This window comes from Myxine glutinosa, chromosome 1 (assembly GCF_964187855.1).
Source record: "Myxine glutinosa chromosome 1, kmMyxGlut1.1, whole genome shotgun sequence".
Taxonomy (NCBI): domain Eukaryota; kingdom Metazoa; phylum Chordata; class Myxini; order Myxiniformes; family Myxinidae; genus Myxine; species Myxine glutinosa.
In genome coordinates, this window is record NC_136261.1 from 80,172,925 (window position 1) to 80,190,166 (window position 17,242).

The window sequence follows — 17,242 nt, forward strand, 5'->3', positions numbered from 1 at the left end:
GCTGCATGTGACGATGAGCAACTAAACAGGAATGAAAACGATATCCATGTTTCTGATCCTGGGGAGATTTGTGCCTCAGAAATAAGTTTGCATCAGGAAGAGAATGACAAAGATGATGCGTTTGATTTTGATGAACCCTACTCTACCCCGTCAGGTAGGGGGTTTTGTGCCCAAGATGATTTTGATGAACCCTACTCTACCCCATCAGGTAGGGGGTTTTGTGCCCAAGAGGATGAGGATGGGGACACTGTAGTTACAGAAGATGAAATTAAAAAATTCCTCGATGAATTCTTCAGGAAAAGGAATGTCAGAATTCAGGATTATTTCCCAAACCTACATGCTTTTCTAAAAACTACTAGAAATATGATTCGTGAACCCGAGCAAGTTGAGATCTCAGAACCTCAATTGCAGCGGTTGAGGAAGTGTGCCACCAAGGCAGGAAAAGAACTCCAAGAGGAGAAAAATTAATAAAGAATAAATGAAGGTAACGTCTCTCAACATAAACGGAGGCCGCAGCTGTATGTGGCGTCTGGAGGTGTTACAACTATTTGAGAAAGAAAAGATTGATATTTTCATGTTACAAGAGACACACATCAACCAATCTTGTGAAGACGAGTGGTGCAGAATGTTTAAAGGGTGCCATGTTTTCTCCAGTGCGGTTGAAGAAGCTAAAGCGGGGGTGGCAATAATCTTGCATCCTCACCTTCAACCATCTGAGATTCACTATAGAGAGATTTGTAAGGGTTTCTTGATGGTGGTGGATTTTATTATCAGCAATCCAAAGGTTAGCATTATTAATGTGTATTGCCCCAGTGACCGCGCTGAAAGGGCTCTATTTCTTCCAAAATTAGCGCATTGTTTAAGCACTGTTGATTTGACTTGTTTAATTTGTATGGGGGGAGACTATATTTGCACACTCAACCCTCGACTGGACAGGAATACTCCTGAGCCACATCCACCCAGTGCAAAGGGCTTGGCACAACTTGTGAAAAAATATAAACTTAGAGATGTATGGCGATTACAAAATCCAAACACCCGTCAATATACAAGAGTGTGCTGTGCAAAAAACCAGTTAACCATGGGTCGACTGGACAGATTGTACGTGAACCAAGGAATGGTGAATCTGGTTAAGAGAACATGTATAACTCCATCTGGCTTTTCTGATCACCATGTGATTGCAATGGATTGTATGTTACCCTATCATTGCTGTAAGAGTGTACATTGGAATTTCAATGTGAAATTGTTACAAGATGAACATTTTTAAAATGCCTTCAGACTGGTATGGGAAGGATTAGAAAAGAAAAAGTGGTCCTATGTCAATATGCGACAGTGGTGGGACTGTACCAAGTCACAAATTCGGATTTTCTGCCAACAATATTGCTCGTATGCCACCAGTAATACGTCTGGGTTGATAAGTGCTCGAAAAGATGTACTTAAATATGAACAAGAAGCTGGAACATCTTGGGGAAGTGACCAATATCAGCAGCTGATAGAAAAAAAGACCCTGCTGGCCGAACTGGTCAAAGAGCGTGCGGCAGGAGCAATGATTCACCTGTGGATGAGCATAATACACCTCGAGACTCCAAACAAAGATTTCTTCAAAATGCAGAAGGCTGCCAACACTTCTCAGCAGATTCAGAGTCTACGCTCTTCCGACGGTGTTCTGACTTGCCAGAGTGACATTAAACATTCACTGCAAGAGTTTTACTCAAACTTGTTTACTCCAAGAACGGTGGATAAAACGACGGCAAATGAGATGATTGAACTTCTCCCATCTCTTTCTGAAGAGCAACAACTCCAACTGGAATGTGACATTTCTCTGGAGGAGCTCACAACAGCAGTGAAACAACTCGAAGACGGCAAGGCCCCCAGAATTGACGGACTTCCTGCTGAATTTTACAAAGTTTTTTGGAATGTTCTGGGTCCTGCTTTAATTGAGATTTTTCACGAGAGCCTAAATCAGGGGGAATTGCCCCTGAGCTGCAGAAGAGCTGTCTTATGTCTTCTTCCCAAGAAAGGGGATTTGCAGCAGATTACAAACTGACGGCCTGTGTCATTGTTAAATACTGACTATAAGATTGTTTCAAAAATGCTTGCAATGCATCTTAAAAAGGTCATCTCGTTCTTAGTTGGGAATGACCAAACGTATTGCATACCTGAACGATCCATGTATGACAGTATTTTCTTGGTTCGAGACTTGATTACTATCGGTCAAACTGCGTCGCACGCTTTTGGGTTATTACTCCTTGATCAGGAGAAAGCTTTTGACAGTGTGGATCACTCATTTTTGTTTGCAGTTCTTACTAAAGCAGGATTTGGAGAAAAAATCATTTCTTGCATAAAACTTTTATGCAACAATGTATCATGCCTGATAAAAGTAAATAACAGCCTGTGTCGTCCTTTCCCCTTTCAGCGTGGCATCCGTCAGGGCTGTCCACTGTCAGGCATGTTGTACACACTGTCCATCGAACCCTTACTGGCTCTCCTTCGTACCACCTTATCTGGTTTGTCCTTGTCAAACAATTCCAAAATTGTTACGTCAGCATATGCAGATGACCTGTGTGTTGTGGTTAAAAACCAGGTAGATGTTTTTGAGCCGGTGTTTTGCCAAATTTGAACTTGCTTCATCAGCAAGAGTAAAGTGGAACAAGAGCGTAGCTCTTTCTCTGTACCCAGATACCCTATCTGGGTCACAGGCTTCACACATGGTTCCCCCAACTCTTCCAGGAGGAATGTTATGGAAAACGGATGGGTTTAAAGACTTAGGCATCCATTTGGGAACTACAAGCTATATGAAGAAAAACTGGGATGGTTTCCTAGATAACATTAAGCAGAAACTATCAAAGTGGAAAGGGATGCTCCATATCTTGTCACTTAAGGCACGGGTAATGATAATAAACAACCTGGTGCTTCCAATCGTATGGCATAAGATCATAGCACTCCAGCCTCTTCAAGCTCTGATCAACAACATTCAGAGGGGTCTAGTTGACTTCTTCTGGGGAGGCCACCATTGGCTTAAGCCAGATGTGTTGTGCAGACCACGTAATTCAGGTGGTCAAAACTTGGTGCACATCCCTAGTCGAATAATGGCTTTTTGGCTAATGACAATAAAACGTCTGCTGTACAGCGAGGTTGTGCCCTGGTGTCCTCTCACGAATACCTTGCTCAGGCAAGGTGGAATGGACTATGACCGGGAACTTTTCCTTATGGACTTGAAGCAGGTCGATAGAGCTTGGCTCCCTGCATTTCATCGGTCTCTCCTGAATGCCTGGCAAGCTCTATGAGTGCAGCGGTTGGAGATCGCTTATTATCCCAGGAGGTTTGTGCATGAGCTATTGTTCCAAAACTCACTATTCGCTGAAGTATCTACCAGCCGAGCTTTTATGGAACATTTTACGAACAATGGGGTTAATAAAGTGCGAGATCTTATGGAGCTATCCTTGACGCGATGGTTGTCTGCCAGCGCTGTTTCTGGAAAAATTGGCTTGCGTTCAATTAGAATAGTGACCAGGGTCATAAAGATGGTATCCCAGACTTTTTTAAGATTTAAATATTGGGTGGAATGGGGTAAATGAAGAAGAGATTTTCGTTTAACCTTCCCTGAACTCTCAGTCACTGCCCAGGAACAATATGGTGTGTTTTCCTCTAACAGTGAAGAATCCGGTGTGTTCCACATCATGGGGAAAAGGGCAATGTACAGAATTTGTTTAGAGGTGTGCTTACTGGGCTGTGCAGCACCCTTAAGGAACAAGTGGAAAGAGTTTTTACCTGCAGGAGCATTTCTCACTCCAAATTGGGATGAAATGTACAGGTGTCCTTCCGTCGGACGTACAGGAGACCTAAATTGGAGGCTGGTCCATCACGCCCTGGCCACACAGGTGTTAGTTCAGAAGTTTAACCCTGCCGTGTCTAATTTATGTCCTTTTTGTGGTAATGTTGAACATTTGTATCATGCATTTATTGAGTGCAAGAGATTGTCATCTCTGTTTCTGTATCTGAGCCGAATCTTTTGTAAATTCAAAATTGTTTTTTCTGTTACAATCTTTGTTTACGGACTTGCATGTAATACTAGGAAAAACTCTGTGATTTTGCTTTTGAATTTTTTGCTTGGAATTGCTAAGCTTGCAATTTATAAAACCAGAAAAGCCAGATTAGGTAGTGGAAAAAATGAAAATACACTTTTTTGTTTCATAGGGATGGTGTCAGCACGTATAAAGCTCGAACATGCTTATCATGTAAACATGGGGAACCTTCTTGTGCTTGAAGAGTTATGGGGCATGGGGGGTGTTTTGTGCAAATGCATTGGAAATGAGGTTGTGATTTGTATGTAAAGTGGAGTTGGGATACTTTGGTTTTATACTTTTATAATAAAAGGACACAAAAAGTCAAAGGTCTCTCTCTCTCTCTCCCTCTCTCTCTCTTTTTAACTCCCTCTATCTTTTTCTAACTCCCTCTCTCTCACTCTCTTTCTCTCTTTCTAACTCCCTCTCTCTCTTTCTATCTATATATCTATATATCTATATTTCTATATATATATCTATCTCTATCTCTATCTCTCTCTCTCTCTCTCTCTCTCTCTCTCTCTCTCTCTCTCTCTCTCTCTCTCTCTCCCTCTCTCTCCCTCTCTCTCCCTCCCTCTCTCTCTCTCCCTCTCTCTCCCTCTCTCTCCCCCTTTCTCCCTCTCTCTCTCTCCTCACCCTCCCTCTCTCTCCTCCCCCTCCCTCTCTCTCCTCCCCCTCCCTCTCCCTACCTCTCTCTCCCCCTCCTCGCCTCCTCCCCTCCCTCTCCATCCCCCTATCTCTTCCCCTCTCTAAACGTCTTTACTTTGCCAATAAGAAACGAACGACACAAAAAAACCTCAGTGCATTTGAAAGGGTCCGAACGCTCTTGTTAAGAGGCATCAAAGAGATTCTTTGTTCAAAAGGTTTTCCAGCGCATGATCGTGAGAATTTTCACAGCAAGAGGGCAATTGTGAACATAGATTAATGCATGCGCTAGCTCGTCTCGACCAAACTTATATATATATATATATATATATATATATATATATATATATATATATATATATATATATATATATATATATATATATATATATATATATATCCATTTAAATGTAAAACCTGCTTGCTTTTGCCATTCGTTAAAGTTTGCTCTGGCTGAGTTTGGCGCAGAAATTTTGATACATTTGTTTGTCATTTTATCCGAATTCAAAAGCAATGAGCATCAAAGGGTCGGCTACATTAACCAGATTTGGTGGTGAATTGGTTCGAGCGTCTGTTCTGAGTCTGGCCGGTCAGTGCATGGTTTGAACCTCCAGCCGAGTCTTACGAAAGAGTTTCTCATTTAGAATACGAGCTGCTTCCTTGCTTGAAGCTCAGCATTTAAAAGGGATAGAGCAGGGACAAACAACCACAGGTGGGTAATGATAGCGCAGGCTTTGATAGGTGCCATGGCCTACTCCTGCATCAACATTCCTTGGAAGGGAACTCGTATTATGATTATTATTATCTGGAATTTAAAAAAAAGTTGTAGAAGTTGTTTCAGCGAATATTATAAAACGTGAAACAAGTGATATTTAACAAGTTGTAATTGTTATCGAATTTTCACATTACATCACATAATTATGTACGTACACACGCACACACACCTTTTTGTGTTTATCTTTTCGCTGCTGGAGGGGCATGGACGTGTATTACATATATGTAACAAGGACATTTGATGATAGACAAAATCAGCAACAACAGGAACAAATTCAAATATTCTCCCAATAATTTTCCCATTTCCCAATATCGGCAATATATGTGCTACAGTATAAAAGGTTCTCCTGATGACGTTCAAACAATTAATTGTCTTTCAGTATTTTGTTCATTCTTATGTTTGCTTTTGCTCATAGTCATTTGTCATAGTTCTTGCCTGGTGGTTGATTAATTGTCATTTGAGGTTTTTAACCACAAGCTTTAGTTTCTTGGAAATGCTCCCACACTCAGTATTACGCAAATGTCAATGTTTACCCTTGCCATATGAGAGGTTATTGCATTGAGGTCCGTTTGTTTGTCTGTTTGTCTGCACAAACGTGCCAACGTAGACCACAATTTTTACATGTTATCTTTTTTCAACCAAGGACTTCCATAAAGTATATACAGTACAATTACAATGTGAGTACGTCTATAAAGTATGTACGGTACAATTAGAATGTGAGGACGTCTATAAAGTATGTATGGTACAATTGGAATGTGATTACGTCTATAAAGTATGTACGGTACAATTAGAATGAGAGTACGTCTATAAAGTATGTACAGTACAATTAGAATGCGAGTATGTGTATAAAGTATGTACGGTACAATTAGAATGTGAGTATGTGTATAAAGTATGTACGGTACAATTAGAATGTGAGTATGTCTATAAAGTATGTATGGTACAATTAGAATGAGTACTTCTTATAAAGTAAGTATGGTACAATTAATGTGAGTATGTTTATAAAGTATGTACAATTAGAATGTGAGTATGTCTAAAAAGTATGTACGGTACAATTAGAATGGGAGCATGTCTATAAAATATGTACGGTACAATTAGAATGTGAGTACGTCTATAAAGTATGTACAATTAGAATGGGAGGATGTGTATAAAATATGTACGGTACAATTAGAATGGGAGTATGTCTATAAAGTATGTACGGTACAATTGGAATGTGAGTACGTCTATAAAGTATGTGCGGTACAATTAGAATGTGAGTACGTCTGTAAATTATGTGTGTTGCAATTAGAATGCAAGTACAGTACGTCTATAAAATATATACTTTGCTATAAAACCCCACAAAGTCCTGATGAGGGTCTGCAATCTATGAATGCTCATTCTTGTTGTTATACACCACTCCTTTCCTATGCCATCTCCAGCCTGTGCTGCATAACATCATTGCCGGACACCAAAGGGGGCCCGGCAATGACGCATTCTGAAAGGCAGTACTCACTTTTCACTCCGGTTGTTTGTTTGTTTTCTTGTTTGTTTGTTTTCTTGTTACTTGCAAAATCGAAGTCTTTTCAAGTATATTGGTCGGCTGCGTTTGTTGTTCTGTCTGTCTGTCTGTCTGTATGTCTGTTTATTTGTTTGTCACCGGCCTACAGGTCACAATTCGTCATGAAACTTCACCAAGTTGTAGAGGTCCTCACAGTTGAGAAGCCTGTTGATCTTGAGGTCAAAGGTCAAAGGTCATCTGGATGTCAAATTTCTAAAATCACCATTTTAAATCCGATTGACTTGAAAATTGAACAGCATTAATTTGTATATTGAGTCACTAAATTGGAAAACAAACTATTGAGGTTAAAAGGTCAAAGGTGAACTCGAGGTCAAACTACTAAAATCATCAATTTTCATCAAAATCATCACTTTTCATCCTATTGACCCGATCTTTGATCAACATAGTCAATTTTGATCTTGATGAAATGGACATTTTGCTGAATCAATGCCAACCCCTTTTTAAGGGGGGTGGGGGAGGTGGATTTTGCAAGCATCGTGTTCCGTACGACGTCTTCTTGTTTGTTTGTCTGGACAGTCGAAATTTTTATGATAATTGTGACGTCATGGGTCACGTAGTTCAGTCGCCATCTTAGAAAAACGGAAAAACTTTGCACCTCTACAGGGTGCTTCAAAAAACAGGGTGCTTGCTGCCTCAATGGAAACCTTTTGGGAAGTGAGGGGAGGGGGGGGGGGGCGAATTTTGCAAGTATCGTGCGCTGCATGATGGACGTCTTCTTGTTTGTTTGTTTGTTTGTCCGGGCGATATCTCAGCCATCATTGGAGCTAGGAAGCTGAAATTTTGGCACAATAGTAAGTACTTTGACAAAAACGGACTGTTTTGTTTTTTGATTAATTAAGTACTTATTTATTTCCTTTCTCATCTGGGCAATATCTCAGGTACCTTTTGAGCTAAGAAGCTGATATTTGGACATGGCAATGACCAAGGGATTTGGCTGTAAAGGCTATTTTTGTACACCTCTCCCTCCCAATACAGTCTCTATGAGCTGCACGGCGGTATTGCCGGGTGCCAGAAGCTCTCCGGCAATGCTGCGCTGGAGGATTTTAATTATTTGGCATGGGGGCGGTGTACTTTGAATGTATCTGTACTTGTTGATTTATTGATTAATCAATTAATCGATTAATTATTTAATTATTCTATTAATGATTTCATTAATTAATCTTTTTAAAGTTACACATTCAGATGAAACGGCGGTGGTTTAGGTATTCTATTAGCCAATTGATTAATTATTTAATTATTTTATGATTATTATTTATTTATTTTCATTATTAATCATTTATTTATTTCCTTTCTCACCTGGGCAATATCTCAGGCACCTTTTGAGCTAGGAAGCTAATATTTGGACACGGCAGTGCAAGTGATGTGGCTATAAAGGATATTTTTGATTTATTGATTAATCAATTAATCGATTAATTATTTAATTATTCTATTAATGATTTCATTAATTAATCTTTTTAAAGTTACACATTCAGATGAAACGGCAGTGGTTTAAGTATTCTATTAGCCAAATGATTAATTATTTAATTATTTTATGATTAATATTTATTTATTTTCATTATTAATCATTTATTTATTTCCTTTCTCATCTGGGCAATATCTCAGGCACCTTTTGAGCTAGGAAGCTAATATTTGGACACGACAGTGCAAGTGATGTGGCTATAAAGGATATTTTTGATTTATTGATTAATCAATTAATCGATTAATTATTTAATTATTCTATTAATGATTTCATTAATTAATCTTTTTTAAGTTACACATTCAGATGAAACGGCGGTGGTTTAGGTATTCTATTAGCCAAATGATTAATTATTTAATTATTTTATGATTAATATTTATTTATTTTCATTATTAATCATTTATTTATTTCCTTTCTCATCTGGGCAATATCTCAGGCACCTTTTGAGCTAGGAAGCTAATATTTGGACACGACAGTGCAAGTGATGTGGCTATAAAGGATATTTTTGATTTATTGATTAATCAATTAATCGATTAATTATTTTTTGATTTAGCAATTCATTATTTAATTTTTTCCAATTGATGACTTATTTAATTAATTCTCAAAAAGTTACAGCTTCGGATGAAGCCCCAGTGGTTTTGGTATGCTATTATCCAATTGATTAGGAAAATATTTTGTGATCATTTTTATTGATTATAATTATACAATTAATCAATCAATTATTGTGCACCTCTCCCTCGCAATATAGTCTCCATGAGCTCCACGGCGGTATTGCCGGGTGCCTAAGACGCCCCGGCAATGCCGCGCTGGAGGATATTTAATTATTTGGCATGGGGGCGGTGTACTTTGAATGTATCTGTACTTGTTCGTTTCGTTTTTACTTGCACCTGTACAAAGTATGGAAAATAACATTTCCTTCTCTCTTTCTCTCTGTAATTTTAAGCTGGCATCAGATGGGAATGCTCAGCAGGCCTTCCCAACTTTCCCAGTAATTTTCGTCCATGCAATCATGTCTAACCCACGAATCCCACGATTGGCTGAGAAAGTAATGCAACGTCACATGTGCATTTTGGTCTGTCGTGAACAAGACGTGGCGACCTCCACATACATTGTTGCTTAATGATGCTTTTTACACAAATAAATAAAATGAAAAGTAAATCATAATGGTAACAATTGTTTTACGTTAACCAGTTGTCTTCTCGCATAATAATAATGACATAAAAAACACACTGCACTAAAATTATATTTCAGCCTGAAAACGAGATATCAGGTTATTCATATGGACATCGTTGAAACACGAAAAACACCACAAGGATCCGAGAGTAATTTTACCTCCGTCACCGAAGGTGGTCGCAAGTTGTGTTTTCACACCGTCTGTCTCTCTGTTTGTTTGTCTGTTTGTGAACAGGATATCTCAAAAGATTGTGGACGGAGTTGGACGAAACTTGGTGGACCGGTTGGGTGTCTGGCAAAGACGATTCGATTCGATTTTGGTGAAGATCTGAATATTGATTCAGATTTGAGAGTTATTTAATTTCTTAAGTGATTCTTCACCATTGAGTGATAGCTGATAGGGCCAACCAGGTGGAGGTATGCTCTCTACTGAGTGCTTTCAACGTCACCCCCACAATCTTTAGAAAAGCGTTTCTCGTTACTCTGCACATCACATTTATCTGATGTGTTTCTAGCGACTTCAGAATAGAGAGGACATTTGAAAATTTTAGCCTCAGTACCCTCTCAGGTGTTTGGCTGGAAGAACAGGTTAGAGGTATGTGCATTCACTTCTGCGCTGTCTTGCCTGGGTTTGAATCTCGACCCAGCTATAAACTGCCATCCTGGTGTTTCGCAGGCAAGGAGAGCCATCAATGTGCGTCCTTCGGAATGGCGTTAAGCCGGATATCCTGTCTGCTAGCACTGGTTGTTAGTGTCCGTAAAGATCCCAATGTCGTTTGTCACAGAGTAGGCGAGTTATCGCCAGCACAATGGAAAGATTATACTCTTCAGCACAAATCACCTTCAGTCAGTCGAACGCCAGTCCTGGCCAGGTGGGATGTGAGAGATTTGGGGCAAAAAGACCCGTTTCCACGGTTGACCCAAACGTAAGTAGTAGTCGTCGTAGTAGTAATCGCGGTTCCTTCTCAGGTGTGATAGATTACTTATTGGTGTGCGTGCACGATGTTCCCGCCAGGAGGCGCCCAACCAACAGCCAAACGCCTTCGCCCAGACTCGCGCACCGGACGTACGACGTGCGGCACATCTGGGCCCGTATTAATGTGACGTCATGTTTTGCTGTGAAGCAGGGGTGGGGTAGAGTAGGGCAAACGTTATCTTATCATACATACCATGGTGGAAAGAAGTGTGACGGTGTCTCCCAAACATCCAAGCGATTCAACACTCACACTCAAAATATCTGTACCGTACACATTATTCTACCGGCAAAATCATATACGTCGGTATATCGGAATTACTTCAATATAAGGGTGTCACCTTTTACCCATGAAAATATTTATCACCATTGCAACGCTAATTTCACATCGTAAAACTGCAGTTGAGTTGCAAGCAAAATGTCTTTTATCCCGAACTTTAGGTTGGCTACAATAGCGCAAGCTTTGATACAATTATAATAAGATTTTTCTTACCAGGAACTTCGATAAAGGAGGTCCACCAAAGCCTGCGCTATTATAGCCAACCTATGGTTGTTTGTCTGCGCTCTATCCTTTTTAAATGCAGAGCGTCAAGCGAGGAAGTAGTACGTACCATTTTAAAGTTTTTGGTAAGACTCGGCTGGGATTCAACGACCAACGACCTCCAGACTCCTACCAATACACCGCCTAGTCTATAAGCCTGGTGTTGCCTTAGCGGTTCGGGTGCCGGATTGGGATCCTAGGATCCTGAGTTCGAATCCCAGTCGATCGTTGAATTAACGCCAGGGGGGTTGACTCAGCCTGTCATTCTTCCGAGGTCGGCAAATTGAGTACCAGCTCACTGGTAATTGGGGCACTGCATCAGCGGCACAAACGCGCTTCCGGAGAAATGATGCAACCAGCAGCCACAGGCTGCATCCGAAACAGCAACAACAACAACCGCCTAGTCTGGTAGTACACGCGTATTTTCCGTTCAATATGATATTTCTCATGAACAGACAATTATCGAGCCGTTCCATCTCGCAATTGCCATACGGTACTCGGACCACGGACCACGATTAGCTTCAATGCAATGGCAGATCAGGAGTATTAAACCCATCCGCAACTTAGGAACTCCACCATATACACCATTATCTATCCATCCATCCTCGGTACAATTCCTAACCCCCAGAATGGAATTACGGAGAAATATAAAATCAAACACAAATTGATCTGAACCGTAAAATATTATCGGATTATTAAAATATGAGGTGAATATGGACAACAACCATATGTCGAATTTATTAGAAATGTGCTACTTCAATCAGCTTCAATTCTCCAAAACTGAAGCGTTTCTCATAAAGTTTAGGTTTTTAGGAATTCTGTGAATTGATTTTATTTATAAATAATGTTCTGTGGCTCATGGAGGAGCTCGGACATAAATCACATGCAGGACAAAGACTTGAATGAATGTTAATAAAAACACATTAGTAGACAATGAACAAATAAAAAGACTACTATGACTGCTACAACTAGTACTACTAAAACGGTTCAAAATATTCTCCCTTCTTGTGGGATCGGATGGGGAAATTATTTGGCAGAAGTCTTTCACGAACTGGACGGGCAGGCCTGTCGCTCCACCGAAGGTGATTTTGGTAGGAATTTGTAATTTGTTCATGGTGCGGTAGATAACTCGCCTACTCTTCGCCAAAGACTCTGTGGCATCTTTTAACGTCTACCAGCGGCCAGTACCGGCAGAAGGGTCCTACGAGTAATGCGTGATCGCTCACCTTGCATACGAAACACTCGGACGACAGTTTATAGCTCGATTCTGGCTTCAAGGTGAGTGCGCACATCTCTCAGATGCGCACATATATATATGGCTACATTCACCTGCCAGCCTTTATTGCGCATATACATTTCAGAAATTTTTTTTTAGCCGAAAAGCAACGCGGTGTTTATTTATTCTGAGAAATAGAGTATGTAAATGCGCAATTTATACCGATGGTACATTTGAATGACGTCGACGCACGCAACACCTTCACACATATGCGCGAATAGAGTACCTTAGAAAAATACTACGAATAAAAAGACTGCGAATAAAATCGTTGGGAAAAAATTCATGAATCCGATAATACCAATAAAGGGGATGTTTGAAGAAAGTCTGCTGTTACAAAATAGCGCCCAAAACTTTGCGAAGTGAACGAAATCCTTACATTTTCGTAAACGGGCAAACTTTTGTGCGTTACTCGTACAACTTGCGCCAAAAGTATTTTGTTTTGGGCCAAATCAGGATCACCTGACGACCACGCAGGTGAACGACCGACGTGCGGTTTGAATTCTCAACGGCTTTTGGTAACACGTCGCAATGTTTGAGAGTGCGCGCGACACTCGTACGTTGTTAACGACACGGACTGACCCCGGGAATACCGCCTCGAGAGATTTAAAGTGAAACGTCTCCACACGTTACTCCAGATAGTAATTTAAACAGATTCTCATAATTATATGCAGGTATCTTTGAGTAGGAGTAAAAGGTAGGTTCGATGCACGAGGAGTTAGCATTAATATAAAATTAATTTTGTTCCGCTAATCGGACATGGCACTTGGTTTAGATAGACATTACATACATGCAGTCTCTACAAAATACCAAGCGGGTCCTTGGACCGCGTCCACGTTTAGGGCGCAAACCCCCGGGGGAACTCACGGGGACGCGCGCGAAGACGTCTCGACCGGCCGGGTCCGCAAGTCGGCGCCGCTCGTCAGCCTCGGGGTGTTTGGCGGACTCGACAAGGGCCCTCCCACCTAGGGCGGGTCGCTCAGCGTCACAGGCCAGGGGCTGGACCACCGTATAAAGAGGGCGAGGACGCACCCGACGCGAGGCCGAGCGCGCGTGTGGCCCAGAACAGCGGTAGTTCCTCTACTACCCCGTTATTCCGGCATTGTTTATCAATTATAATCAATATCAACCGACATTTTGGGTGGGAGGGAAAAAACAACTGAAACACAAGGCAGGAAGTACATGAAAAGAAGAGTAGGATATATTATAGCAAGGAGAACAACAACAACAACAACAAATAAACAAGTAAACAATTACGTAGGAAGGACTATCGGGAAAAGTTTCCCCGAGGAAGGAACTTGTTGGAGTGCGCAGTCTTCCTCCATGCGTCACGACTGGACCTGGACGTCCGGGATCGTCTCCTTACCGCGGAGCCAGGCCTCAGCGCCTCTCCGCCCTCAGGGCCAAAGCCGCCCCAGGGAAGCGTGAGGCTCAAGCACAAGGGGGCTCCTTGGAAAGGCTTGGGCTGCTCAGCCGCGTTCCGGCGAGCTGTGACGCTGCAGCAACGGCGTGCGGCGCAGCGATGACTCTAGGCCGGGAGATTACGGAACGGGGAGCGATGTCCGACGAACTGGAAGACGAGACGCGGCTTTTGGACGTGGTGGGTGACGACGGCGGGTCGTGCCTCTCAGAGCCGGACACGGGGAGCGATGCCGAGACCGCGAGAGACCGGGGTCTTGAGGGCGAGCTCGCGGAATTGGCAGGAGGAATCGAGGGCCCGGCCGCTCCATCCCCAGGAAAGACGTGCAAGAACGCGCTGGTGAAGCCTCCTTACTCCTACATTGCCCTGATCACCATGGCAATCCTGCAAAGCCCCAAAAAACGTCTCACCTTGAGCGAGATCTGTGAGTTCATAAGCGCGCGCTTCCCATACTACCGTGAAAAGTTCCCCGCATGGCAGAACTCCATCCGGCACAACCTGTCCCTGAACGACTGCTTCGTGAAGATCCCCAGGGAGCCTGGAAACCCAGGCAAGGGGAATTATTGGACACTCGACCCGGAATCTGCAGATATGTTCGACAACGGCTCGTTTCTGCGACGCCGCAAGCGCTTCAAGCGGCAACCTCAACAACCACAGCCCGTGGACTTCCTCAAGGACCAGAGCTCATTCCTCCAAGGCCTCGGCTACGGTTCCTATGGCTTCGGGTACGGTCTGGCACTGCAAGCGTACCCTACACTAGTTCCGCAACATCACCACCACCACCACCAGCAGCAGCAGCAGCTTCTGGCACAGCAAAGCCCGCCTCACGGACACCACCATCACCACCACCATCACCACCACCACCACCCGTCCGCCACGGGAGCAGCTCCGCACGCGTGTCCCGGTGCAGGGTACGCGTACCCGTCGGCACTGCAGGCCAACACGCCCGCGGGCCTGGTCCAACCGGTCCTCGCTCCGACCTTGCTCCACACGGATGCTTTCGGCAGCAAACGGAGCGCGTCTCTCTACCCGCCGATCAGTCCCACTCTGCCCGCGCTCAAGACGGAGGCCGGAACCTCCAAACCTTCCTTCTGTATCGACAACATCATCGGCCGCGGCGTGCACTCCACCACGGCACCCCAGCTCGCTCCGATGGCAGTAGGCCACGTGTTTCCATCTCTCATACCGGAAACGCTTCAGGTACAGTCACCTGTGACTCCCAACTAGGGTCGGACACCTGGATGGAGCCCACGGTGTGTCATGCGCCAAGGTAGGCGCTGCGCTTGTCCGTGCTGGACTCTCACCGTGAGGTACCAAGCCACACGTACTATCTCGACCAAAAATATTACTATAAAGTATTTATAACTATTTGTAAATATGTATACTAACGACAAGTGTGCGAATCCAATCACCGAAACTGCTTCATACAGACATTTTTTGCAAGTATTTTTTTCTTTTTTAACGACTGAGTATTTGTAAGGTACAACATGAGTATTAATGCATTTTACCATGCATTCACCTACCCGAACGTATTGCTTTTGTACACGGATGTGAAAAATGTAAAGTGGGTGTTGCTGTCATCGTGGTAACACAAACGTCTCGTATTTATATGTCAATATTATATGTCCATACAAGGGTTGATGTTGAAAACGCTACCCCCCACCTCTCTCTCCCAGGTTCGCTTTTACACGTCACAAACAAAAGAAACAATCAATGACGATCGTTGTGATAAATGCATATTTCATGGTAGTGTTTGTACGAAAATCTTAGCGCATAATAGACTCCACAACCCCTTACCTACCCCAAGGTGGCATTGATGCATTCATGTTCGACAATGGAGTGACGTAATAAGCACAAGCACAGTACGCGGCTTGTACATGTTTTCAAAAACGAGTCCTGAATATGGAAATGCTCCTGTGTTTGTGTTAAATTAACGCCATTTGTTCCAAATGGTTCATTTGAACAGAGACGTATGATATGAACGCGGCTGTTTCATGATTTTGATCTTGGTATTTACAGTGTCGTCCAAAATGACACCAAATAAATTTGCCCTGAACATCTTCCATATAGTTTGTTGAATTATTATCTTTATTATTATTTTAATTTGTTCGTTCCTCTTTTTTTTTTTTTCCTGCCTGTGGAGCCCGCTTCCTCGGTCTCTTCGGTCTCATTCTTCCCTCCAGGACTTCACGACAGCTGTTCACCATCATCTCAGGTCGTCCACAACCATGGTACTTTCTACTGCCGGTGGCCCTCCCTGGGTACACTTCTTTCTGTGTTTACAGATATTCCTCCCAATTTTGTGATTGGGAGGTTGCGGCTGCGTTCTTATTGTTCATTCTGTGTCTTCCCCTTTTCCTCATTCTTCCCCACATCCCTTGTTTCTCAGGCAGTCTCCCTCTTTTTGACCTTTGGCTCTGCTGTTGGTGTCTCCCCCTCTCTTTCTGCTGTTCTTTTCGTTCTGTTGCGTCCTGGCCCGTTGTGTTCTAGCTCGTCCACGAATCTCAATCCTGCACACAATATTCTTTACGATTATTATTATATTTTTCACCTCCTGGTGAAATAACTCAATAAACAAACAGGGCGACCTTCTGGATAGAGTTATTTTAATTTTTAGCTAGAATTATAAATCACGCCAGTATTTTTGGACCGAATTTATGTGATGAAATGAACTTTCTGAAGTTGAACATCTCATGTAGTTTTGCAATCGCTGTACATACACATGGACGTCAATCAAACAGGATTATTTACCTTGGCTTTGCAGCGTTGATATTAAACTGAATTTAGAAATCACCGATACCAATACGCTCGTATTTTGTCAATGTTTTTATCTCTCCAAAAATAATTATTACAATTATATTTTCGAAAATAATTGAATCGATATTAACTTTGGCGTTTCGCTTTGCAAGGTCTTCGAGAATGAGGTACAAACAAAAGTAAAAGTGATATATCAGATATTTATTTGATATAAATTTTCCTTTTTAATTGAATTGCTGTTATTGTAACTGAGACGTGAAACAATTACAGGGCTTTGTTATGAGATAACACACATTATATAAATAATAGGCTCCATATATATATATAATATGAATGAAATGATGAATGAAAGATCGTTTTAAGGCCATTTGCCCCCGCTAGAGCGGGGGTTAGCCTTGCAGGCCCTATGACAATAATGGTTCCCTTTTTGAGGCAATGTTTTTATGGCTGGATGCCCTTCCTGATGCCAGCCCTCAGTCACCTCTTCGATGCGCAGGGATACGGCCGTACCTATTCTAAATCAGGGTACACACCAGGATCATTCATCCCAGAAAGCTTGTCCTCAATTTGCCGACCTTGGAAGGATAATCAGGCTGAGTCAACCTCCCTGGCA

The 17,242-nt window shown here is 42.3% G+C and overlaps 2 protein-coding genes across 2 annotated transcripts in view; one reads left to right on the top strand and one right to left on the bottom strand.

Moving 5' to 3' along the window:
- LOC137425531 (uncharacterized) overlaps positions 1–17,242 on the bottom strand; it is a 578,290-nt gene that overhangs the window by 369,865 nt on the left and 191,183 nt on the right. The gene's annotated exons all lie outside the window — the stretch shown is intronic.
- LOC137425564 (forkhead box protein D2) lies at positions 13,507–16,008 on the top strand. The gene has a single exon (XM_068114121.2). The coding sequence runs from the start codon at positions 13,975–13,977 to the stop codon at positions 15,097–15,099; it is 1,125 nt and encodes a 374-aa protein (XP_067970222.1). The 5' UTR covers positions 13,507–13,974; the 3' UTR covers positions 15,100–16,008.

What these genes read in the sequence shown, in the direction of transcription:
- LOC137425564 (XM_068114121.2), top strand. Translation starts at nt 13,975, where the DNA reads ATGACTCTAGGCCGGGAGATTACGGAACGGGGAGCGATGTCCGACGAA.